The following is a 25,055-nucleotide window of genomic DNA, read 5'->3' as shown; positions in this document are numbered from 1 at the left end:
CCCGAGCGTGCCCAGGGCACGGCTGGGGACCCGGGAAGCTGGACCCCTCTGCCGCCCAGACTTTGCAGGAGACACGGCTGGGTGGGGCCTGGGGGCCCTGGTCCTGAGAGGTGGCCCGTGCAGGCGCAGGGGCCCAAGGGACTGTCCCCACGGGGTGCAGCCTCCTCTCCCCACCAGGCCCTGCCTCCCCCTGCCCCGCCGGGGGTCCTGCTCTGTCTGAAACAGGACGTCGTCAGGCTGCTGTGCTCTAGGGCGTCAGACCGTTTTTGTTCCCACTTCCTGCCCTCCCCTCGTGCCTCCTTATCTGCAGAGCCGGGGGCCGGAGAAGGGGGGGCGCGGGCAGCCTCTTATCTGCGAGCCCAGGGCGGGGTGAGGAGCCGCGGAGGGGCTGGGGGCGCGGCGGGCTTGGCCCCCGAGCTCCGCTTCCCACCTCTGGGTTAAACGGAAGGCTCTGGAAGCACCCTGCAGCCCGCTCCTGCCCTGCTGGCTCCGCCAGACCCTGTGTTCCGGGGTCACGGGTCGCCTCGGGGAGGGGTCTGAAAGCAGGGGGGTTTATGCTCCGGGCTCCAGGGCCCCGAGGGCGGCTCCGCCTTCCCTCCAGCCTGCGGCCGGGACCCGTGCTCCTCGGCGTCCCCACGCCTGTGGCCACGTCACCCATTCCCCACGTCTGCCTCTGCGTCCAAAGCGCCTTCTCACGAGGACCCCAGCCTGTCGGGTGTCGGGCCCACCTGCCCCCGGCGCGGCCTCCCCTCGGCGTGGGGGACGTGGGCGGGGACCTTACGTGCCTCCTGTCCGCCTGGTCTGCGGGCCCACGCGGGGGCTGAGGGCGGCCGCGGTGGGCCGCGCAGGCGCCGACGCCCCCCCCCCCGCGTGGCCCCAGGTGCCCTGCTCGGCCCCGGTGGGCGTCAGCGTCGGGAAGCAGGTGTTCGGGGAGGCCACGAAGCAGCCGGGCATCACCTTCCTCATGGCCAAATTCGACGGGATCCTGGGCATGGCGTACCCCAGCATCTCGGTGGGCGGCGTCCTGCCCGTCTTCGACAACCTCATGCAGCAGAAGCTGGTGGACAAGAACGTCTTCTCCTTCTACCTGAACAGGTGGGCGCGCCCTGCTCGCTCCTGAAGGCAGGGCCTCCCCCTCGGTGCCGCCGCCCCCTGCCTCGCCCGGCCTCCGGGGCGCTTTGCCCGGCTCTGACCTCCAGCCTCGGGGCATCCCCGGACAGGGCCGGGGGTCTCTGGGCCGAGGGCGACCGTGGGACGGGAACGCCCCTTCCCCAGCCCCCCAGCTTTCTCCCCTGTGCAGCAGCCCCCAAGAGTGACCCCAGGGGCTGTCGCACGGCAGGGGGGCGGCCTGAGGCTGTGATCTGGAGGCCCTCTGCGTCAGCTCTGGGTTGCCTTTGGGGGCTCCCCTCTCCCCCCGATGTCAGGGCTCGTTCCCTCACCCCACCCTGGGTACCCCCAGCCAGGCCCGAGCTTGGCTCCTCCTGCTCCCCCCACCCGTGCCTTTTGGCTGGGGTGCCGTGCCCATCTCCTGCTGCTCCGGTCAGGAAATGCTTAGCACCCACGCTGGAGGGGCTGGGGGCTGGGTGCGGGAGAGGGGCTCTTTCTTTCCACGGGAGCCCCAGGCCGAACGGGAGGCGGGGGAGGCCTACGGCCCGGGGCAGCACAGAGGTGCTGGGGCCCCCGGCGGCGGGCAGGGGGCCATCCGGGCGGGTGAAGAGCAGGTCCTGGGAGCGGGGCTGGCGGGGGTGGTGGTGGTGGCCAGGGGTCCACAGGTGGCCCAGGCGATGCTGGACGAGGGGCGGAGGCCCCCGGGGGGGGGGGGCGAGTGGGGGTGGCGCTCCCCTGGGGCTGCGCGGCGCTGGGGGGGCAGGGGGCCTGCTGCGCGCTGGCGCTGGAGCCCCCCTCCGTGGTCTGAAACGCCTGCCGGCGTCATGGCTGCAGGGCGCAGAGAAATGCACCGAGTGCCCCCGCGCCGGCCCTGGTGGCGGGTGCCGGCCTCACAGGGAGTCACGGGTGCCCAGGCTGCCGGGCACTGGGACCTGGGTGCAGGGGTGACTCGCCCCCGGCTGGACCAGGGCCGTGCCCGCCGCGGGAAGGGAGGCGTGGGGCACGGCTTCTCTGAATCGCCTCCAGCACGTGCAAAGGCCCTGGGCGGGATCGAGCGGCCGTCTCAGGCTTGCACCGTCTCTGCTTGGAAGCCTTCCATGGTTTTTCCTGGCAGGCAGGGCCTGCCCTCCTTGGACTCGGGCACTCACGCCCTCCTCTGCCCGGCAGCCTGGCTCTGGCCGCCTTTCGCTGGCATCTTGGCACCTGAGCAGACAGGAGGCCTTGCTGGGAGGGGCCTGGCGGGCACCCAGCCGCCCGTGCCAGATTCAGAACCGCCCCATAGCAGATGCAGGCTTTGTTCCAGGGAGCCTCCTTCTCCGGGAAGTTCTCCGTGACTGCCCCGACCGCCTGGCTTCGGATTCCGGGCCCCAGCCCTGTGCCCGTCCCCAGGCTGGATGCCCGGGTGGCCGACGCCCTTCCTTTCCCTCACAGGGACCCGACTGCGCAGCCGGGGGGTGAGCTGGTGCTGGGCGGCATGGACCCCCGGCACTACACCGGTTCCGTGGACTATTTAAATATCACCCGCAAAGCCTACTGGCAGGTGCACATGGACAGGTGAGTGCGGGGGCCGGGCAGGGACCCCTCGAGCAGCCCAGCGGCCCCGGCTCCCCCGCCAGCCCACCCTCTGCAGACCCTCACCCTGGCAGGGCCCAGGGGGGGCGGGGCTGGGTGGGCCGGGCCGTCCTGCCTCCGACACGCGGGGCCCCCCTGAGCTCCTGGCTCCAGGGTCGGGGCTCTTGTCCCCCCGGCAGCACTCCTGCTCGGCCCTCGCCCCCGGCCTGCGCCAGCCGAAGATGGGGGAGGAGAGAGGGGCGCTGGGTGGGCCCCCAGGAGGGACACTCGCGCCTTCTCCCCCCTGCAGGCTGGAGGTGGGGGACGGGCTGACCTTGTGCAAGCAGGGCTGCGAGGCCATCGTGGACACGGGCACGTCCCTCATGGTGGGCCCGGTGGCTGAGGTGCGGGAGCTGCAGAAGGCCATTGGGGCTGTGCCGCTGATCCAGGGCGAGGTGAGCGCCTGCGGGGCAGCCCCCGGCACCCCGGCACCCCAGCCATCCAGGCCCTGGCCTCCCAGCCCCCCAGCCCCCCAGCCCTCCAGGCCCGGCACCCAGCCGTCCAGCCCCTGGCCCCCCAGCCCTCTGGTTCCCGACCTCCAGCACTCCAGTCCCCCAGCCCCCCTGGTCCCCAGCCCTCCAGCCCCAACCCTCTGGTCCCCCGCAGTCCCCCAGCCCCCAGCCCCTCAGCCCTCCGGTCCCCTGGCCCCCAGCCCCCAGCCCCCCAGCCCTCCGGTCCCCGACCCCCTGGTCCCCCCTGGTCCCCCGTGGTCCCCAGCCCCCCAGTCCTCCGGTCCCCCGGCCCCCAGCCCCCAGCCCCCCAGCCCTCCGGTCCCTGGTCCCTGGCCTGCAGCCCCCCAGCCCTCCAGTCCCCGACCCCCTGGTCCCCCCTGGTCCCCCGCGGTCCCCCGGCCCCCAGCCCCCCAGTCCTCCGGTCCCCCGGCCCCCAGCCCCCAGCCCCCCAGCCCTCCGGTCCCCGACCCCCTGGTCCCCCCTGGTCCCCCGTGGTCCCCAGCCCCCCAGTCCTCCGGTCCCCTGGCCCCCAGCCCCCCAGCCCTCCGGTCCCCGACCCCCTGGTCCCCCCTGGTCCCCCGTGGTCCCCAGCCCCCCAGTCCTCCGGTCCCCCGGCCCCCAGCCCCCAGCCCCCCAGCCCTCCGGTCCCTGGTCCCTGGCCTGCAGCCCCCCAGCCCTCCAGTCCCCGACCCCCTGGTCCCCCCTGGTCCCCCGCGGTCCCCCGGCCCCCAGCCCCTCAGCCCTCCGGTCCCCTGGCCCCCAGCCCCCAGCCCCCCAGCCCTCCGGTCCCTGGTCCCTGGCCTGCAGCCCCCCAGCCCTCCGGTCTCCGACCCCCTGGTCCCCCAGCCCCTCCCGGTCCCCCAGCGCCTCCTGGTCCCCAGCCCCCAGCCCTCTGGTCCCTGACCCCCTGGTTATCCCCAGTCCCCAGCCCCCAACCCCCCGGCTCCCCAGCCCCCCACGGCCTCACGGTCCCCCAGCCCCCGGGTCCCCGGCCCCCCGGCCCCTTCTCACTGCCCAGTCTCTCCCCAGTACATGATCTCCTGCGAGAAGGTGGCCAGCCTGCCCCCGATCACCCTCATGCTGGGGAACAAGGGCTACCGGCTCTCCGGGGAGGACTACACCCTCAAGGTGAGTGGGCGCCCCGGGGCGGGGGGCGGTGGACTGGGACAGGGGGCGGGGCGGGGCGGGCGCTGACCCCCGGCCCCCCAGGTGTCGCAGGGCGGCCAGACCGTGTGCCTGAGCGGCTTCATGGGCATGGACATCCCGCCGCCCGGCGGGCCCCTCTGGATCTTGGGCGACATCTTCATCGGCCGCTTCTACACCGTGTTCGACCGCGACCTCAACAGAGTGGGCTTTGCCAAGGCCGCCAAGCTCTAGCGCGGCCCCCCACTGCCGGCGGGAGCCGCGGGGCCCACGGAGAGGGTGGCCGGCCCCCGGCGCCCCCCTCCCACGCCCCGCCCCGGGCCCGTTGGAGGCCTGGCGCCCCGGCCCGGCCTGCCCGTCCCTCCGTGCTTTCCCCTCCTTGGTTTCGGGAGCGCTGCCTGTCCACCTGCCCGTCTGCCCGCCTGCCCGCCTGCCCGTGGAGGGGCGGGCCCAGAGGGGGGCAGCCAGGCGGCGGCGCCATGTCTCTAGCCAGATGGGCTTGGTAGCGACTCGCCGGTCAGCTGGTGGCATCGGGAGCCCCCTGCCCTGCCCCTGCACAGAAACCCGCCCTGCCCGGGCCCCTCCGCCCGGCCTGGGGCTTGGAGCCGGCCCTGCTGCCCCGTCCGACCGACCGTCCTGGGTCCCGTCGGGGAAGGGCCAGCCCAGGCCTGAGGGCAAGTGGGAGGGGGCTACAGGTGGGGGGTGGGGGCAGGGGGTAGGAGCAGCCTTCGGGCCGCAGCCCCCGCTGGACCCTGCGCAGGAAGGGGCGGCGAGAAGGGTTGGCGCGCCTCCTCGGGGCTGACCTCTGCTGCCCTCCCTGGGGTGGCCGCGGGCCAGAGTCGAAAGGAAAATACAGTTGTTGGGCCTCTCTCCGCGTGTTGGCGTGTTTTCTGCGCCGTGGGGTTCTAAATCGGGACGGGGACACTCGTCAGCGCGAGCTGACTCAGCCCGGGCTTGGGGGAAGGGGCTGGGGTGTCCCCAGCCCGGCCCGCGGCAGCACCCCCACCCCTGGACCCCAGAGGCGCTCATTCGCTGACGTCGGGGCAGAGCAGCTGGCGGGCCCTGCAGCCTGGGAGTGACGGCCAGGGCGGGGCCTCTCCATCAGCCTGCGGGCCAGGGCCCAGGCCCCTCTGGGGGGCCCGACGGCCTCCTCCTACGGGCAGCCTACCATCCTGCCTGGCGTGGGGTGGCGCAGAGCTCGGTTTCCAGGCCCGTGGACCAGGCAAGCACAGCTGCACTCTCTGGAGGATGTCCCTGCCCACGGAGGGCCTGTTGGGTCCCTGGTCCCCTCTGCACCCCGACTTAGACCTATTAACAAGAAGGGCAGGGGGCGGGTGTGAGCACCCTGCTTTCTGCCCAGGGCTCCTGCCTGCCTGTCCCGGCGGCTGCTACCCCCACTTGTGCCAGCCAAGCCCGGTGCAGGAGCAGCCGTACCCCAGGCTGTGGGCTTGAGAGGGACTTCTGGGCAGTGGTCACTGAGCCACCGAGGCCAATGGCAGGGGCAGTCTGGTTTTTGCTGGCGGGGGGCCGGGGATATCTGCCCAGAGGTGGTGGAGCCGTGTGGGGTTTTTACAGAGGAGTAGAAGTTCGGGGGTGGGGGCAGCGGAGCCCCGCCGCTGGGTAGCCCTGGAGGTCAACCTTGCTCAGAGGCCGCTCCTGCAGGGGTAGGGGCAGGGCCGGCAGGCACGGGGGGGCACCTATCCTGGAGCTGCCTCAGCTGTCACCAGCCCCCTGGACCTAGGGGCCCGGGACGGTGCACCCCAGAGCTGAGTCCTAGGGGCTCCTCCTCCAGAAGTGTTTGCGCAGATTGGGGGGCGGCTCCCAAGCGCGTCCCCGGTGCCTGCTGCGGCGGAAACCCGAGCCGGACCTGGCAGGAGATGTGTCAGCAGACCCAGAGGGCAGCGGGCGGGGACGGAGGCGCTCGCCAGGGCTCATCACCCACGCCAAGGCTCTCCCTGGCCCCGGCGCCCCAACCCCGCCCACCCTCCTCCCTGCACGAGCAGAATCGCGCCCTGGGCCACCCAGGACCCCTGGCCCTGCCCACGGATCCAGGTTGCCCCGGGGCTGCCCGGAGGTGGGCTGTGGCCCTGGGGTCTGCTCGGGGTCCAGCCTGGCCCCCATGCCTTCTCCCCACCAGCCTGGGCCCTCTGCTCTGGAACGGGGTGCTCATCAGCCGCCCCCACGTAGGGGAGTCACGGCACGAGGCGTGTGTGCCCGGCCGGGCCCATGAGCAGCCTGGGGTGCCTGAGGCCGCCGCAGGCCACGCGTGGGGCAGGCGAGGAGGAGGCGGGGTGGGCCAGGGAGCCTGCGGGGGGTGGGGGGCGCAGACGACCTGCCGCCTAGTTGGGTCGGGGACCAGGCCTCCGGGCAGGGGAGGTGCCAGGCCTGGGGCTGGCTCCTGGGTAGCCCAAGTCCCGAGGCTGGGGCATTGGAGGAGGGGGCTCTGCTGTGCCGGGAAATCCTCCCGTTGTGGGGGGCCTGACCCGTGTCCTTACAGGCGCCTGCTCTGGGGTCCTGGCGGGGGACGGGTGGGGCTGTGCCGAGGGTCTGCCCGGCAGGAGCGGGGGGCTGGGCCAGGGGGCGGGGCTTGTCCAGGGGCTAAGGGTTCAGAGAAGGGCTCAGTGCACAGAGGTTTGGGGACTTGAGGGAGACCCCGGGCTCAGGCACGGCCAGGCCAGGACTCAGAAGGGAAGGGGTCCCTGGAATGAGCTGGGCTCTCAGAACGGGGAGACTCAGGCGACAGGGACGAGGATGAGGCGGGGGGTGCCGCCCTCAGCGCAGCTGGGGCTGGGGGAGGGGGGGCGGGGAGATGAGTGGAGAGGTGCCGGCAGGGGGGTCGGGGCATTCGGAGGGGGCTCGAGGGCCACACGTGGTTCAGCAGAGCTGAGGTGAGCGTGGTGGGTGGACGAGGGCTGCCGGGGGTCTCGGCTACGGGAAGCGGCTCCTGAGCACCAGAGACACACAGGGGCGCGCGAGGGGGCGGGCAGGGGCGTGGAGAGCAGGTCAAGGCCCAAGGAGGCGGGGGGCTTTGTGGGTTCAGCTGGCAGGAGGCCGGGCGGTGGAAGGCGCAGGGCCTGTGTGGACACGAGGGTCCCGTGGGGCCTGGTGCGGGCACCCACCCACTCTGAGGGGCAGCCACTGGGGCCTGGGGGCTGTGGGGGCGGAGAAGAGCAGGAGCTGGCAGGGGGCGCAGAGGGGCTCCCACGGAAGGCCTGCCATTGAGGGCCTGGGCTCTGGGGGAAGGGGGCGCTGGGGGGAGCTCGGCGAGGCTGAGACCCCAGGCCCCGGACTTGGCCAGAGAGGGCTGATGAACAGGGTGGGCCCGGGACGCCGCGGGGCGCAGCGCTCGGGAGGGGCGGGGGTGAGGCGCACGCGGGCACAGAAGGGGCGGTGGCCGGGAGGGGGCTGGGAGGGCGGCAGGTCCGGGCAGCCGGGAGGCTCAGGGGGCGCTCAGCCCGGCCGGGGCTCGGCGCTGGGGCCCGGGGCCTCCCGAGGGGCCCCTTCCGGCCCGGCGCCGCCGCCCCCACCCTCCCGCGCGGCCGGCGGAGGAGGCGGGGAGGTGGCTGCGCCCGCGGCCGGTGAGTCAGGCACCGGTGCGGCCGCGCGGCCCGGCCTGCTGCGGAGGGACAGGGACGGAGGGAGGCGGCGGCGCCCGAGCCCCGGCCCAGCCCCGCGCCCCCCCCGCCCCGAGCCGGCGCCGCAGCGACCCGGAGCGGCCGGACGGACGCGCGCGCCGAGGCGCAGTCGGTGAGGGCGCGTCTCCCAGCCGGCGCCGCCGCAGACCCCCGGGGACGCCGCGCCGCGGGGAAGGGCGCGTTTCGCCCCGGGTCGCTGCGCGGCCGTTCGGGGCTCGGGGCCGGCGGCTCCGGGGTCCGCGCGGGGCGCGCACACGGGGCCCCGCCGCGGCGCGCACCCCCCGCGATGGTCCGAGCCGCGGGCGCTATGGGTGCCCAAACTGCGTGGCACCGCGGAAGCGGCTCCTCGGACGGCGTTTGTGCGCGAGCGTCCGAGCGCGGCCGCGGGCAGGTGCGGGGCGAGCGGGGCTCCCGCCGCGGGGGTGCTGGGAGCTCTGCCCACGGCACCGGCACCGGTGGGCCGGCCGGCGCGGGCCGGGTGTCTGCACGTGGGGTGCTGCCGCGGGGTCGCGGGTGAGTGCGGTGCAGATGGCAACGTGGTGAAGAGCCCGGCGCGTCTGCCGAGGCTGCCGCAAAGGGCTCGGGTGCCAGCGGGGGCGGGCGCGGGGGCGGGCGGCGCTGGCCGGGCGTTTCCATCCGCTTCTGGGTGGCCCGCGGGGCTGGAGCGCAGGTGCGGCAGGGTGCAGGGGTGGGTGCAGCCCCGCGGGCAGGGCCCACCGCCCTCTTCCTCTCCCCTTCCTCCAGGCCCAGGGCCCCAGCCCGCGCCCAGCCCCGCTGGGAGCCCCGGACACCACCACGGACGGAGCCCAGGAAGCCCGAGTTCCCCTGGACGGGGCCTTCTGGGTCCCCCGGCCCCCCGCGGGGTCGCCCCAGGGCTGCTTCGCCTGCGTGTCCAAACCGCCCGCCCTGCAGGCTCCCGTGGCCCCCGCCCCGGGGCCCTCGGCCTCGCCCCCCATGGCACCCACCCTGTTTCCCGTGGAGGCCAAGAGCAGCAAGGCGGACGGCGGGCGGGCGGCCGGAGCCCCCCCGGCCTGCAAGCACGCGGCCGAGAAGAAGCCGATGACGGCACCCGCCACGGTCGTGGAGATGCACCCAGACACCACCGAGGTGAACGACTACTACCTGTGGTCCATCTTCAACTTCGTCTACCTCAACTTCTGCTGTCTGGGCTTCATCGCCCTGGCCTACTCCCTCAAGGTGGGCAGGCGGGGCGCCGCCGGGGCCTCGGAGGGGGCACAGCAGGGGCCTGGGAGGGGGCACAGCAGGGGCCTGGGAGGGGCCGAGGGGCCGAGGACCGCAGGGGCAGGGCCGTGGCCGCGGGCGCAGCTGGGCCGCCCTCCCTGCTGGGCACGAGGCAGGACTCGGGGCTGGACAGCGTGAGCTGGAGGCGGCCGCCTGGGCAAGTGGGGGGCGCCTGGGTGAGCCGGGAAGGGGCCTGCGATGCCTCCTGTGGGAAGGGAGGAGGGCGAAGTCGGGCACGGCCGGAGACCCCCTCTGGTCCAGGTCCCTTGTCAGCTCCCACCCAGCCAGTCGTTTAGGGGAGGCCAGGCCAGGCCTGGGTCTCTGAAGCAGGGCCCCCCGCCTTTCTCTTCTGGACCGTCCATGCTGCGTGGCCAGGAGAGCCCGGGGCAGGGCCGTTCTGTTCTCTGCACCCTGGGCAGGGGCAACCCCTGAGAGGGGCTGGCTGGGGGCAGGGCAAGGGCCCACCAGACACAACCCCCTCCCCTGAGGGCAAAGCGCAGAGAGGCGCCGGGGTTGCAGGAGGCGGGCTGGGCCGGCCTCGCCGCGAGGGATGGCGGCCGTGGGTCAGTGGGGGAGCCCGTGGCAGCCCTGCCCTGGGCACCTCCCTCCCTGGACAGGCTCGGCTCCTGTGTACCCCCATCGTCGCTTCTCCCCCGGCCCAGACGTGAGTGTCCGAGGCCACATGCATTTCACGACTGCAGTTGCCTGGAGAGGTGGGGGGCGTGTGGGAGAGGAGGGTCTGGGCCCACCGGGATAGAAGGGGACGGGCGGCCGGCTCTGCCCCTAATGCGTCTTTGCGCTCTGGCCCCGCCCCCAGCCCAGTGTCGCATGCCCGGGCCACCTGGAGGCCATCACCCTCATCCCATCCTCTTCTTCAGGTCAGCTGTGCCCAGCCCCGAGCTCCCCCAGGCATGTGTGCGCTGGGGAGGCTGTAAAAAAAGGGGTTCCTGGGAACTGGGGGGCAGAGGCTCCAGGCAGTGGGCAGCTCCGGGCCCACCAGGCCAGTGCTGGGGTGAGGCCCCATTGGGGCAGCTGAAGCTGCGGCCGCCGCCCCGGGGCCTGTGTCCTGCCAGCGGCCTGCGGACGTGGGTCCTGCTGCGTGGGCTCGTGTCTGCAGCCCGCCCCTCCCCGCTTGGCTCGGGCCGAGGCAGGCCGGCTGGCACGGGGCAGGTCCATCTGGTGGCGGCAGTCCTGTAGGTAGGTCACAGAGTCCCGAAAGGTTCAGGATTTGTGTCGGGTCAGGCAAGTGGGCACGAGTTTGGTGCATCCGAGGAGCACAGAGAGGCCAGTGGGCCCCCACCCCGAGCTGTCCCTCTGTGCCCTTCCTGGGGGGCAGTGAGGGTGGAAAGACTTTGGGGCTTACCTAGCGGGTAAGCAGCAAGTGGAGGGGAAGAGAGAGCTGGCCAGGGAATTAACCCACCCACCTGGCCACCCTGCTGCACGTCTCCTGGCTGCCTTTGCCCTGCACCGTTGGCAGCCAGCTGTGGGCACTTCCAAGGGCACCGGACAGACGTGGGGTCAGGGGCTTGGCTAAAGTTCCAGCTTGGTCTCTTAAGAGCTGCGAGCTCCTGACAAGCTGCTCCGCCTCACTGAGCCCCTGTTCTCTTATCTGCTCGTAAAACTAATTGAAACGAAATGGCTCAAAGAATGCTGGTCAGCAGGGTGGCTGAGCAGCGGACACATGGCCAGATGGGAGAAGATTGCCATTATATTTCAGAAAAGGAATGCTTAACTTGGGGTTTGGGAGAGGTTGGGGGCAGGTGCGGGGGCCCTCCTGGAAGAGGCAGCATTTCAGTGGGCCTTGAAGGGGGTAAGGGGGTGGTGTTCCAGATGAAGAAAACAGCAGATTCTAAGTCAAGGAGGTGGGGCAGTTTGGGGGCAACCACAAGGCTCTCTGTTTTCTGTGGAACAGTAGAAGGTGGTCCTGGAAAGGCTGGTGGGAGTCGTGTAGCGAAGGATTTGGTAAATCGTGGTGAGGGTTTGGGATTTCATCGTAAGGATGTCACAGAAGGGGAAAAGGTGATCAGAGCTATAAAATCTGTAGCCAGCGTGGAGGAAAGGAGCAACAGAAGCCTAGAGGCAGAGAGGAGTTAGGGTCCCATGTGTGGGTCCAGGTGGCAGAGTCTGTGGCTGGAATGAGGGTGGGGATGGTGGGCAGGAGAGGAGAAGCAGGTGTGCCAAACATGGCAACTGCTCCGTCTGAGCCCAGGGTGCTGTGAGAAGGCAGTGACAGGGGTGTCAGAAAGATTAGGAGGAGGATGCTGTGATAGGTTTTTGTATATTCGTAGTTGCCCATTTCCTTCCTTGTGAGTATAAACATCATACGTTACCCATCCACCCACCCATCCTCCCATATGTCCACTTGTCCAGCCGCCCATCCTCCCATCCCTTCATTCACCCATCTGTCCATCCATCCATCCATCTATCCAAATATGGATTTGATTCATCCATTCACCTACCCCTCTACTCACCCATTCATTCATCATGAATCCACCCATACATTCATCTGTATTTCCATCCATCTGTTCGTTTTCCTTCCCTTCTTTCCCTCCCGATCCCCTTTGCTTCTTCAGTTCATGCCGATATACCATCCATCAACATACCAAATCATTCATTCATACCCAGCACGTCCATCCGCATTCCCGTTCATCTTTCATCCTCCCATCTACCCACCTTCACTTCTTAATACTTTCCCTTCTTCCAGCTCTTTCCACTCCAGTGGTTCATCCATCCTGTCATCCACCTACCATCTATTCTTCTTGCTTCCCTCTCACCTTCTACCCATTTCTTCCCCTCTGTATTTCACATAGCATGGCTATGGTGATGGCTCTGGTTCCGAGCATGGGTTTTGAGTCCTGGCCCCACCACTTGCTAACTGTGGGACCTTACCCAAGTAACTACATCTACCTATAATTCAGTTTCTTCCTCTGTAAAAATGGGAATGTGTGCACGTCAAAGTGTTGTTGAGAGGGTTAACTGAATGAACCCATGTAATGCTATAGCACAGGACCTTACCCGTAGACCTTTCTTTTATTATTACAATGATGACCATTTCACACATACACCTTCCTTCTCTGTTCCTCCTTCCATCACTTCTACTCATCCCCCTCCCCTATCTGTATTTTACCCAGTCATCCATTCACCAATCCATACTTCGTTCCATTTTGTTCCAACATCATCCTTTTCTCAGCTATGTCCCTCTAACAATCGTCCTTTCTTCTATTTCATATTCCCTTCCTTATGCCTGCCTGCCTTACTTCTATCTACTCAGGTACCCCATCCATCATCTTATCCACATGGTGATGCAAATATATTTATCCGCCCTCTATTCTTCCCACTTGCCCTTTCCTATCTCCTGCTCCAACCATGTACCCAATTTCCTCCTCAAATCTGCCCCATTATTCTTTACTCCATCACTTTTACCCATAGACAGCTACTGTTTATCAGTCCATCCGTCCATTCACCCACCCACCTTCCCACCTTTCCTTTTTCTCTTTTTTTCCTGCCCATTTGTCCACCCCATACATTCCTCTCCCCTTCTATCCACACACCTATCATGCGTTTGTTTAGTCTACTCCTCCTCCAGCTGTCTCCCCAGCTACTCACAAAGTCCATTCGCCTTCTCTTTTATCCAGTTTACCTACTCACCTATCATGCATTTGCTTAATCTCCTCTTTTCTTCTCTCCTCTGCCTTCTCTGCCCCCTTTCTGTCCATCAGTTCACTCTCCATCTATTTACTCACCCATCATCCTTTACTTTATCTTCCCTGCCTACCTGTTTTCTTGCCCTCCCTCTTCTATGCATATGTCAACATCGAACCCATTGATTAAACTGCCCGATCGATCACCCAGATTCACCCAAAGTCCCCGGCAACATTCCATTTATTGACCTACAATTAAAAATTACCAAATGTCTACTAAATGTCAGTCAGCATACAGTCTCTACTCACAAGGAGCTTACATTCTGATGGGAAAGTCAGACAGTACTAAAACTCATCTTTATGCATGCCCGGTGGTGATACCACCTACGAAGAACAAATGAAGCGTGGCCAAGAAAATGGGGGGGGGGGATAGTGTGTTAGTCTGCCAGAGTACCAGAAATCTCTTGGCTTTTATACAGAGTATTTATTTGGGATAAAAGTTTACAGTCTCAAGGCAGTGGAAAGTCCAACTCCAGGCACCGTCAGAGGTACTTTCTCCCCAAAGTCAGCGCCACACATTGAAGCCGGATGGCGGGCGGTCCCTGCCGGGGTTCAGCCATCCCCTCTGGACTTCCTCCATCACGCCGGCTCTTCCCAGGGTCAGCTCTGAGGTCTCAGGCCAATGGTCCCTCTCTCCCCAGGCTTTAGCTGTTGGAGCCTCTCCTTTCTGTCACATGACAGGCACAATGACAACGTTCTCACTCTGTCTTCCTGAGTTTACATCAGACCCACCGAGGGCAAGAGGACTCAGCCCGAGTTATGCCTCCGACACAGTCAGATCAAAATCCTCATCCAACAGGTCATCGAACCAAAGGCATCTCTGCTGGTTTCATGCACTCAAAGGGTGTCACACCCAGAGGAACAGATGAGTTTACAAACATCATCTTTCTCTTTTGGGGAGTCATAAAGAATCTCAAACTGCCACAGTAGTCAAGGAGGGCCTCTCTGAGGAGGTGACGTTTGAGCATAACCCTGAGTTACTTTGTGCAGTAACTGTCAGTGTACCTGGGGTAGTGTTCCTGGGAGAGGGAGCAGGTGTTGCAAAGGCCCTGTGTGGAATTCGAGTAACAGGGGATGGGACCAGAGAGGCAGCAGAGGGGGCAGGCCCGGTGGGTCTCGTGTGCCAAGGGTTTTGGCTTCCACCTCGAGTGCAGTGGGAAACCCCTGAATGTTCTTAAAGGTGCGATACGATGTGCTCTTGGAAGTCGACTTTCAGGAAGAGGCGCTGGGAGACCCAGCAGAAGCAGGTGGCATTAATCGAGACTTGGACCAGGGCGATGGGAATGGAGGACTGAAGAATGGTCCTTTATGGATTTGGCTGGAAGGAAAGGTCAGCAGACTATCCTGATGGGTTGGAAAGAGGGTGGGGAAAGCAGAGTGGATCCAGAAATTGCTCCAGGGTTTCATCCAATCAGTGGAAGAACGAGCTGCCACTCCCGCGGACAAGGAAGAGCGCAGGAGGAGAGCCTGGTGAGGAGGACACCTCCCCGCACGGTGCCCGTGTACCAGTGCACGTGCGCGTGCCTTCCCGTCAGCGAAGGAGCCATCCATTTCCCCCCCTGCCTCCCTCTGCCCATCCTCTTCTCTTCCACGCTCTCAGCCCTCCTTGTAGCCATCCTTCCTTTCGCCAGCTGAGTCTCAAAGGGCTAGGGAATTTGGCAAGAGGAGGCTGAAATGGTAAACGAGGAGGACAAACCCTGGCCCTAACATACTTGTGGTGTGAAGAGCACTTTGGATAACTGTAATGTCACAAAAACAAGTGGGTTTTGTCCACGGGGGGAGTGTGCAGGTTGGAACTCAAGTTTACTTATTTTGTCTTTTTGGATGTTCTTTTCAAGTTTATTTTTAATGTCTGAAGCTGGGCATTGTACTTAAGGTTTCAGCTGAGATATCAGCCTAATATCGATTTAAAATGCTTGAGAGACATTCCAGAGCCCCAAGTGGAAATTTTAAAGGCGATGACTGAGAACCATTTGGACCACTCTTAAAATTCTCAAGGGTCAAGATTGTGTATTATACAGAAAACAGGTGAAGAGAATCTTTGCAGAGAGTTGCTGTCTTTATGAATCCTGGCCTCCCCGCGGCCACTGGTGAGAGCTCAACCACGTGGGGAGCTTGAGGTGTGTGCCTGGGGCTGTGCGGTACGGGTAAGAGTGCTTGCGAGGTCTGAAGGCTGCAAGGAGTGGGCCTAGGCTGGACGGGGCAGGATGGAAGTAGACTTACCAGTGCCTGGGAAAGTCTTCTCCAATCAAAACGTGAGTCCCGGGAGCCCTGAGTAATCCCCCACCCGTTACAACGTCGACTCGGCGACGCTTCTTTCCTCTTTTTTTCCTGTTTCCAGCTGTGTATCCACTCACCCCACCACCCGTCGAGCCATCTGACCACCAGCCATTTCCTCCTCCTCATCCCTCCTTCCGTCGTTTATTCACGTTTTCCATCCACTCCCCTCCACACTGAGCATCTTGTTCTTTTCCGTACCAGCCTCCCTCTGCCTGCCTCTCTTCCCCTCCAGCCATCCATTATATCCATCTATCCATTCACCTCTCCACCCAGGGCCCTTCCTCCCTCCCTCGCCTTCACACATTCGCCATCCCTCCATCCCATCAGTCCATCCGCACGTTCGTAAAATAGCGTCCGTCCATCTGTCTATCGGTCCAGGCGTGCACACATCCTCCTCCCATTTTCCTCTCTGTCCTTGCTTTGACTCTCCCACCACCTGTCCACTCCCCTGCTCACCTCCCCTTTTTTGAGCCCACCCAAGACCCTCCCTCACCCGCTCACCCACCCCGCCTTGCCTCCTTTGATCCCCACTCCTCCTCCGCCGCCCTCTTTGCCCCATCGTCCCTCCACTCCGCTGCCTCCCGCGTCTCTGCCCGCTGCGCGCAGGCTCTGCTGCCGGCTGCTGCTCCCCTGACCGTCCACGCTGGTCCTCCAGCCCTCAGTCCTTTGGACTCTCCTCTTCCTCGTCCACACCCGCTCCCTTTGTGACCCCCTCCCATCTCATGGCTTTAAATACCGTCTTTGGCTGATGCCTCTAGACTTTATGTCTCTGGTCTAGACCTCTTCCCTGGACTTCAGATTCGGATTAAAAACTGTCCCATTTCAAGATTTCTAGCTATGTATCTAGAAGACATTTCTAACTTAACATGTCAGAAACGGACCTGTGGGGCTGCCCCCTGCAGCCTTCTCAGACTGCCTTCTTCTAGTTGGTCAAACCCAAAAGATCTGACAGCGCTGTGGAGTCCGGTTTCTCTCAGACCCCACATTGTATCTCAGCAAATACCTTCAGCAAATACCCAGAAAACGACAGGTTTCGCCCCCTTCACTGTTACCACATTGGACCAACAGTCCTGCTCACTCGCCTGGACTGTTCCTGAATTAGCCTCTTCTCGGCGTTTACCCCCTTCCATCTGCTTTCAATACAGCAGGCAGAACGACAGAGTGGCACATGTCGGATCACATTTGTTTTTCTCGAAGTCAGCCCCAGAGAAGACCTGCAGAGCCCTTCCCCTTGCAGCAGCTCTGCTCTCGCCACGCAGCGCCCGTGCTCCTCCCGGGCACCCGGGTGTACCCCCGCCTCACAGCTTGTACGCTGACTTGCTTTCCCCACAGATAAAAGAGGCTCAACCTGTCCCATTTTGTGGTGTTTTCTCAACTGTCCGCTCCTCGATGAGGGCGTCTCGACACTGTGGCTAAAACTGCACGCCTCTGTGACGCTGTCTCTGCCTTATCGTCTCCACTAGCCCTTAGCACCTTAGGTAGGGTGTGTATGGTGCTTATTATCATGCTCACTCTCTGTATCCTTCCCAGAGGACATAAGCTCCACGAGGACAAGGTCTTTGTGTTGTCCTCGGTTTTCCATCTAGCACCTAGAGAAGCAACTGCACTGAGCAGACAGTAAATAGACATTGACTGATTGGGTAATGAATGTGTCTGTAGGTCTGTCTGTTGACCTACACTGTAATGGATCCATCCAACACAACTACCCCTTCCCTTTATCTGCCTCTGCTGCCTGCCGAACAGTACTGATGTATCCCTCTCTGCTCCTGTCTGTCCACCCAGCACGTGCCAAGTCCATCTATGCACCTGTCTTTCCCGCCGGCACTATTTCTGTCCATCTGTCCACTTCTCCTTCCCATCCAGCACACATTCCTATGCCTCCTCCATTCACCTACTGAATCCATCAAGCCACCCCCTCGTCTTCTCCTCCCTTCCCTCCTTTACTCCCAGACTGCTCCTCATCCTTCCAGACTGTTAATCTCTGACTGTCTCTTCACTGTAATCACCCAACAACTCACCCTCCCTCTCTCACACCTTTTCTCAGTCAAAGGATCCAGTGGAGAAATTAGGACCATGGTTTCATTTTAGGAATTCAAGATTGAATGAGAAAGTAAATGAGTATAATTCAACACATCAATGAATTAGAGGAGAATTTAGTTGTTTATCTCATGGGGTTTTCTTAAAACACTAATAGCTCCATGTAGCAGTTTGATATAGTTATGAATTCCAAAAATAGATATTGGATTATGTTTGTAAACTGGTCTGAACCTGGGCATAATTAAGTTATGATTAGGACTTTGATGGGGCCACGTCATTAGGGTGTTGAGTCCCCGCCCCTTGGTGGGTGGGGACTCACAGGTAAAAGCCATGGCAGAGGACAGAGGTGGAGCTTCTTAATGCTGGAGTTTTGATGTTGGAGATTGATGCTGGAGCCCCAGGAAGTATGCACACAGAGGAAAAAGACGCAAGCCCCAGGAAGAGAGGAAACCTGAACCAGGAAAGAAGCAAGCCCTGGGAAGAGAGAGACCCAGGAAGCCTGAATCCTGGCAGACGTCAGCAGCCATTTTGCTCTGACACATGGAAATAGACTTTGGTGAGGGAAGTAAGTTATGCTTTATGGCCTGGTATCTTTATGCTCCTACCTCAATTAAATACCCTTTATAAAAACCAGCAGATTTCTGGTATTTTGCATCAGCACCCCTTTGGCTGACTAATAGAGAATTTGGTACTGGGAGTGGTGTAGTGCTTTTGCAATCACCAAAATGCTGGAATGGTTTTATAAATGGGTAAGGGTATTTTTAGGAAGAATTGTGAAATGCTTGATGGAAAAGGCCTAGATGGAAGAGGCCTAGATCTTTTTGAAGAGACTGTGGATAGCAATATGGATGCCAAAGAGACTTTTTTTAAAAAGATTTATTTATTTATTTATTTATTTATTTATTTATTTATTTCTCTCCCTTCCCCCTCCCCACCCCAGTTGTCTGTTCTCTGTGTCTATTTGCTGCGTCTTCTTTGTCCGCTTCTTTTGTTGTCAGCGGCATGGGAATCTGTGTTTCTTTTTGCTGCGTCATCTTGTTGTGTCATCTCTCCATGTGTGCGGTGGCACTCCTGGGCAGGATGCACTTTCTTTTGCGCTGCGCAGCTCTCCTTATGGGTCGCACTTCTTGCACGTAGGACTCCCCTACACGGGGGGCACCCCTGTGTGGCACGGCACTCCTTGCGCACATCAGCACTGCGCGTGGGCCAGCTCCACACAGGTCAAGGGGGCCCAGGGTTTGAACCGCGGACCTCCCGTGTGGTAGACAGACACCCTAACCGCTGGTCCAAGTCCGCTTCCCCAAAGAGACTTTTTATGATGCCTTGGAAGTAAATGATGAAACTATTATTGGAAACTGGAGGAAAAATGATCCATGTTTTGAAGTTGCAGAGAACTTATCAAGATTAACTCCTGGTATTTTATGGAAGGCAGAATTTGAAAATGGTGAGCCTGGGCATTCAGCTGAAGAAATTTCCAAAGTAAGCTTGGAGAATGCAGCTTGGCTTCTCCTTGCAGCTTATAATAAAATGCTAGATGAGAAAAATATACTGAGGACTGAACTGTTGGGCACAAAGGAAACAAACTGATTCTGGAAATTCCAAGCATCAGGAAATCAAGTCCCCAGAAGAAAGTGCCCCACTGGAGGATGTAACTGAACTTGGAACTTGTAAAACAGGAATGAAGAGGCAGTTGTGTTGGAAAGACTTGTGGAAAGTCTTACTGTCTGATGGCTTGGACCCCTGCTTCCTGCATGCTCAACCAACAAGGTCTTTTAGAGAGCTCTGTGAACAAAACCACTGTCAGCCTGGAATAAAAGGGACATGGAAATTAGAGACTGAAGGGGAAACGACTTAAAAAGGAAAACCATGAAGCTGAGATCTGGAATTAAGACTTCACCTTGGGCCAAGAGAAGAGCCCCACCCATGTGTACAGAGAGGGTGAGTTTACCCCAGCAGTTGAAGAGGGTGGATGTTCCTGCCTGATGTTCTGGGAGAGTTTTGCTGCCCCAGGGTGCAGAGAGGGTGGGGCACATTCCCCAAGGATTAGGGCAGTTAAGGTCAGCACCCCACAGGTCTGAGAGGGGTGGGCCTGGGGAAGGCCAGGTGATCAACTCATTGCTCTGAGAGGTTGAGCCTGTATGCCAAAGGTTAGGGGGACTGCTGTCTTCACGTCACTGTACTAGGGTTGAGACCCTAACCCAAAGATTGGGTAAGGTGTGGCAATCACCCCAGTGCTCTCGGAGGGTGAGGTCTGGAGCTTGGTCGACGCCCAGATGCTTGATGAGGGTGGAACCAAGAAAATGGCCATTGGACAAGCCTGTGGAAAGGGCAGGTTCCCATAAGGCCCCAAGGAGAAGAATCCATCATAAGAATGACCCTCAGGTTCCAAACTCCAATGGAGGATGCCCTGCAGGTCTACTGGAATGTAGAGAAACTGTGACTCATGTTTCCCTCCCACTTTCTCCTTATCGTAATGAAAATGTTTATCCTTTATCTGTCCATTTGTGACTTGGAAGCTGATGAATTGTTTTGTAAGTTTCAGAGGTCTATAGCAGATGGGACTTACCCTCAAGACAAACTATACTTCTTGAAATTGTTTGGGATATGATTCAGTACTTACATTGTTACTGGTTTAAGGATTTTTAAAATATTGTAATGCCTTTTTGGAATTTAGGGGGTGGAATGTAGCAGTTTGAGATAGTTATGAATTCCAAAAATAGCATCAGCACCCCTTTGGCTGACTAATACACCCCATAACAATATGAACACCATAATCTTAAGGTCGAGAATGAAACTCGGCTGTCCAGTATGTTCCCTGCCAATCAACATTGTCACGCAGTCTCTGCTCTATTATTTAAGGGTTTCCTTTGTGTTCGGCTCTATGCCGCTGCTTTGTATCTATATATACATTAACCTTACTAAGTAGAGACCATTCCCATCTCCGTGTTCTGTGGGGGAGTCCTGAAGTCCAGGAGGGTCGGTTACCTCGCCTGAGGCCGCACAGGAGGTGGGCGGCCGAGTGGGGCTCGAATCCCGGCAGCGTGTCGCAAGCGTCTCGGCTCTTATTCCTGGGTAGGAATAAGAACTGGAGGAGGAAAAGAGCTGCTAATATTTCCAACAGATGCCATTTATTATGTAGAAATCTTGGCTAATTAATTTAAAGGATAGCTTAGCTGGGTACAAATCAAGTCAGTTGAATTTTTATGCTCCGGCAAGTGTCAGAAATATAAGTTGACAGTAGATATCACTTACACTAAAGCAACCACCAGAATAAGTAGACGAAGACGAAATCTAACAAAATACAACAAGCACTCTTTCTGGAGAAAATTGTAATATTTTATTTTAAAAGACTTCAAATAAGACCCAAATAAGTGTGTGGCACAGCATCTTCTTAGACAGGAAAATAAAAGTCAGTGAAGCTATCACTTCACTCCAAATTCACTGGGACAAAATCTCCATAAGGGCATGACTGTCCCCCTCCCATCTTCCCCATGATTCCTTCACCTCCGCTGCTTCTCCTTCTTCTCCCCCTCCCTCTTGTTTACCATTTCTGTACGTCTGTGTCACCCACTCGCTCATCACCCTTCTCCTTCCAACTGATCTTCCCGCTTCTATCCCATCCCATCTCATTCTATCCCATTGTATTCCATTCCATTCATTCCATTCCATCCCACTTGTACTCCATCCTACCCCATCCCATCCCCCTCCATCTCTTTCTTGCTCCCTCCATCCACAGCTGTGCCTCCATGACTTCATCTTCTTTCTTCTCTCTTCTTCCGTTGTTCCTCCCACCCACCACAGGACACCCCATTCATCCAATCCCGCTCCCTTCTTTCCACCATCTATACACCCACCGCACTAACCACCCAGCTCTCCCCCCCATTCATCTGCCTGACCCACCCACTGAGTGATCCAGATGTCTTTCAGTCAGTCCAGTAGTCCCTCCACCCGCCTTCCTTCCTTCGTCCTTCTGTGGGTTCAACCGCCGGCCAGTCGACTCGTCCACTCGCGCGCTCTCCCGTCCTCCCTCCCTCTCTCCTCCCTCGTTCCCTTTCTCCCCTTAGGTTTTGCTTCCTGCAGTGCTTTCAGCATCCCAGACCTGCCCTTCCTTGAATTTTGTGGAAGGGAAGAGGGTCGAGGCGAGGGAAATCCCGAGATTCGTCCTGGATGAGCTGCCAGCTCGGGGACTTCTCGCCACAGCCCGCGAAGCTGCGAGATGGGTCCCGCTGTGTCCGTGGTGCCCCAAGCTGTCCTGTGCTTCAGTCCACCCTTTCCACCTTCATAGACCTCCCCAGGGACATCAGCTGCTGCAGTTTAGTTAGAATCGAACACTAGCTGGGCCCTGGAGAACCTCGCTGAGTGACTTGCTGTTTTAATCTGCGTTATTTCATTTCACCGCCGCGGGCCCGTGCCCTCCCCCTGTGACGGCCCGCACAGAGCTCTGCTGACACAGCCACCTGCTCCCAGCGACTTGCGGTTGATTTAAAGCTGGGTGGGATCGGGACCGCCGGGGCACCCGTGTGCTGTCCCTCGACACTCCAAGCCAACTTCTTTCACATCCACTGATTTCACACTTACAGAAAAGTCATAGGAAAAAATGAAAAGAATTCCTGGACACCCCGCGCCCAGACACCCCCAAATGTTAACTCCCGTCTCCCCTGCCCTGCACGTCATCCTGTGGCCCCTCGAGAGCCGAGCAGACACCACCCCCTGCACCCCAGACCTCCAGCTGCTTCCCGAGCGAGGGCGTTCTCCGGAGACCCCGCGTCCCCAGCCGCGCGCCCGCCGCTCAGCTCTCCACCCCCCCCCGGCGGCTCCCCCGTCCTCAGCTGCTCCCCCGGCGGCTCCCCCGTCCTCAGCTGCTCCCTCTGCCTCAGGTTCGGGACAAGAAGCTTCTCAACGACCTGAACGGGGCGGTGGAGGACGCCAAGACGGCACGGCTCTTCAACATCACCAGCTCGGCGCTGGCGGCCTCCTGCCTCATCCTCATCTTCATCTTCCTGCGGTACCCGCTCACCGACTACTGAGCCCGCCCCTGCGAGGCAGTGCCGCGGGCTGCGCCCTGGCGGTCGGGGGGACGCAGGGCGCAGCGGGGGGCGAGGCCGGGGCCCACCGGCAGCGGGGCCACGGGGCCTTCCTCCCCGTGCCTCCTGGCCCCCCGCCTGGATCGGGGCCGCCGTCCCTCCTCGTGCTGCTGCCCCCCTGGCGCCCAGCGGCCGCCCCCTGCCCGATGGGCCCCTTCCCAGGCTCCAGGGGCCCCTCAGACCTGACACCCAGCAAGAAGGGCTTATGTGGGAGCGCCCCAGGGTTGGGGTGCTGCCGGCATCTGGGGACTCGTCGGTCCTCCCCCGTGCCCGCCGCCTCTGGGCCGTGACCCCGCTCCCAGCGCTTGTACCTGTGAACTTTCAATAAAACACCTGCCTGGCTCCAGCCCCCCTGCTGTCCGCGCCCGCGCAGGCGTGGGGTGTGGGTGGGCGGGGGTCCCGGGAGCCTCGCTCGGGCTCTGCGGGGAGGCGCGGGAGCAGGGTCCCCCGTGGGGCGCCCCAGGCAAGTCTGCCGGGACAGCTTGTGCGGGAACCCAGGCCTACAGGGGAGGGCGGGGGCGCCGGGCAGCTGAGGTAGAGCCGGCGCCGCCCATGCCTTGGGGCTCGGCCTGCTTCCTCCTCTCTAAGGTGGGGGAGCACTGGAGCAGGGTAGCTCGGGGGTTGAGCGCCTGCCTCACACATACAAGGTCCTGGGTTCAGTCCCCGGTACCTCCTAAAAAAGTGGGGAAGGGGCCTTCCCACTTCCCATGGTTGCCGTGAAGACGGAAGGAGGGAAAACAGGGTGTGGACCGGAGGGGGCGGCTCCAGGGTCGGGGTCCCGCCCAGCGCTCTGGCCCCTGGGGCGGTCCCTGGAGGCGGGTCCAGGGACCCCAGGCTCCCCAGGGCTGAGCTGCCCCCCAAGCTGCATGCGGACCCGGGGTGGGGGAGGCGAGTCAGCCGAGGGCTGAGATGGGGACGTGGGGGCTCCCTGGGACGTAGGGGGGTGGGGGAGGCGGCGAGGTGGGGTGGACACGGTGGCGAGGGTCAGAGTTGGACAGGGGAGACTTCGGCGGGAATAGGAGGGGCCGGCGAGAGGCAGCGGCGACCGGAGGCTAAAGCAGGGCCCGCGGGGGCGGCTGTGGAGGAGGCGGAGGACGCGGGCCGGCAGGCTGCGTCTCGGGGCCGGGGAGCAGGGAGCGGGGTGGGGTGACGCAGGGCAGTGGGGGTCGCCCCGGGCCCTCCTGAGCTCCCTGTGCCCGGGGGTGACGGGAGCGCGTCTTCACTGGGGACCGGGTGAGTGGGCGAGGGGGGCGCGTCGAGGCGGCGTCCCGGGGAGCGGCGGCCCTGGGGTCGCTGGGCCTGGAAAACCTCTTCAGGGCACGTGCATGGAGCCAGAGCCAGGCTCGGAGCGGGGGACAGCACCGGGGGCAAGTAGGTCTCCAGGGGTGAACCCCAAAACTACACAGGAGAGGGAGGCCGCCAGGAAGCCGGGGGCTCACGCGGGCAGGAGGCGGAGGGGATTTGGGGAGGGGCGGAGGGGAGGCCGGGCTGGGGGAGGGAAGCCGGGGCGGCAGTGGTGTGCGGGAAACTCGGGGTGCTCCCGGGGTGCCAGGATTAAACCAGCGAGCCCTGCAGAGCGGCGGCCGAGGAGACTGGAGCAAGGCGAGGTGGCCGGGGCGGGGGGCGCGTGCAGACCCCCAGCCCAGCCGTGGACGCTCCTGGGCCTTCCATGATCGGACCCAGTGGCTCCGCCACACCTGGGTCATTTCTGGGGCCGGGCACCCCGGGGCTTCCCGAGGGAGGGTCAAGCCTGGACAGTGCGGGGGGAGGCTGGGGCCTGGGAGGCGTGGGCGCCGGCCTCGGCAGGCCCTGCGGGCCAAGGGGGTTATTGACCGCCCGGGGAGCGTGGAGGGACGGCGCAGGTGCGCCTGCAGGAGGTGCCCCTGCCCGAGCCCGTCCTGCTGCGCCTGGCTGGAGCAGCCGGTCGCTCCCGCAGCACAGAGCCCTCAGCGCGGCGCGGCAACCCCGGCTCCCACGCGACCTCGGCATGGGGGGGGGCTGGCCTGCCAGCGCTGGGGTCCACGCAGCTCCCTCCGCCCCGACGGGGCCTCGCTTCCCGCCCTTGACCTTGCGCGCTCCCTGACCTGCACTCCCCACCCCTTTTGTTTGATTTTTCACAGAGCCTGGCAACGTATTGGCCGTTCAACAGCTGTCCTTGTGAAGGAACGGAGCAGTGGCCCTGTCCTCTCTCTGCCCTGCCCCAGCCCCCGCACTTCCTGCTGCCTTTTTTTGGGGGGGGGAGGTCGTGTTCCCTGCCTCCCCCCCCTCCCCGTCCTGGTGGCCTCTGCCACAGTCCAGTTAAAAGGAGCATCAGTGGTCAAGGGGGGGATGGGTCCAGATGGAGAGCCGCTGTGTGTGAGTGTGAGATGGAGAGCACGTGTGCGAGAAGCAAGAGCATGTAAGTGTGCGAGAATGAGTGTAAACTGTGAAAGTGAGTGTGAGCGTGTGGTGTAAGTGTGCAAGAATGTGTGTGTAAATGGCATGAGAGAGAATGTTGGCGTTTTGATTTGGGACTTTGATGGAAAAAATTGCACGAGAGTGTAAGTAGACGAGAAGGCGTGCATGTGTGTAAACAGTGTGCAAGAGTGAGATTGTGGGCCTGTGTGAGTGAAAATGTACACGAGTGTATGTGCATGTGTGCAACTGTGAGTGTGTGTGTGTGTGAATGTGAGTGTGAGCGTGTGCTGGGGAAGGGGGTGCCACGGAGTGAGCCCCCGCCTCCTGCACCGGAGGTGGCCCATGTCCGCAGGGAGCTGTCCCCTT

General features: G+C 62.5%; 2 protein-coding genes across 2 annotated transcripts in view; both read left to right on the top strand.

Moving 5' to 3' along the window:
* The window catches only part of CTSD (cathepsin D), an 8,953-nt gene extending 3,770 nt beyond the window's left edge, over window positions 1-5,183 (top strand). The window contains exons 5-9 of the mRNA XM_058304932.2: window positions 881-1,095; window positions 2,539-2,661; window positions 2,969-3,113; window positions 4,200-4,298; window positions 4,380-5,183. Of these exons, the coding sequence (XP_058160915.1) occupies window positions 881-1,095; window positions 2,539-2,661; window positions 2,969-3,113; window positions 4,200-4,298; window positions 4,380-4,547 (750 nt within the window). The 3' untranslated portion in view covers window positions 4,548-5,183. The remainder of the gene's footprint in view (window positions 1-880; window positions 1,096-2,538; window positions 2,662-2,968; window positions 3,114-4,199; window positions 4,299-4,379) is intronic.
* IFITM10 (interferon induced transmembrane protein 10) lies at window positions 4,807-25,055 on the top strand. Its single transcript, XM_071217857.1, has 6 exons — window positions 4,807-5,008; window positions 5,674-5,755; window positions 7,901-8,060; window positions 8,693-9,145; window positions 22,086-22,213; window positions 24,413-25,055. The coding sequence occupies exons 1-6, from the start codon at window positions 4,807-4,809 to the stop codon at window positions 24,744-24,746; spliced, it is 1,359 nt and encodes a 452-aa protein (XP_071073958.1). The 3' UTR covers window positions 24,747-25,055.

The sequence above is a fragment of the Dasypus novemcinctus genome, chromosome 10, assembly GCF_030445035.2.
Source record: "Dasypus novemcinctus isolate mDasNov1 chromosome 10, mDasNov1.1.hap2, whole genome shotgun sequence".
Classification (NCBI taxonomy): Eukaryota; Metazoa; Chordata; class Mammalia; order Cingulata; family Dasypodidae; genus Dasypus; species Dasypus novemcinctus.
Note: the sequence above shows the minus strand (reverse complement) of the source record. Positions and strands in the feature narration are given on the sequence as shown.

Bases quoted from the DNA above. Each gene is read 5' to 3' on its own strand.
- IFITM10 (XM_071217857.1), top strand. From the start codon at position 4,807: ATGGGCTTGGTAGCGACTCGCCGGTCAGCTGGTGGCATCGGGAGCCCC. The intron at 5,009-5,673 runs GTGGGGGGTGGG...CTTTCTGCCCAG, and splicing joins CAAGTGGGAGGGGGCTACAG to GGCTCCTGCCTGCCTGTCCC. The intron at 8,061-8,692 runs GTGAGGGCGCGT...CCCTTCCTCCAG, and splicing joins CGCGCGCCGAGGCGCAGTCG to GCCCAGGGCCCCAGCCCGCG.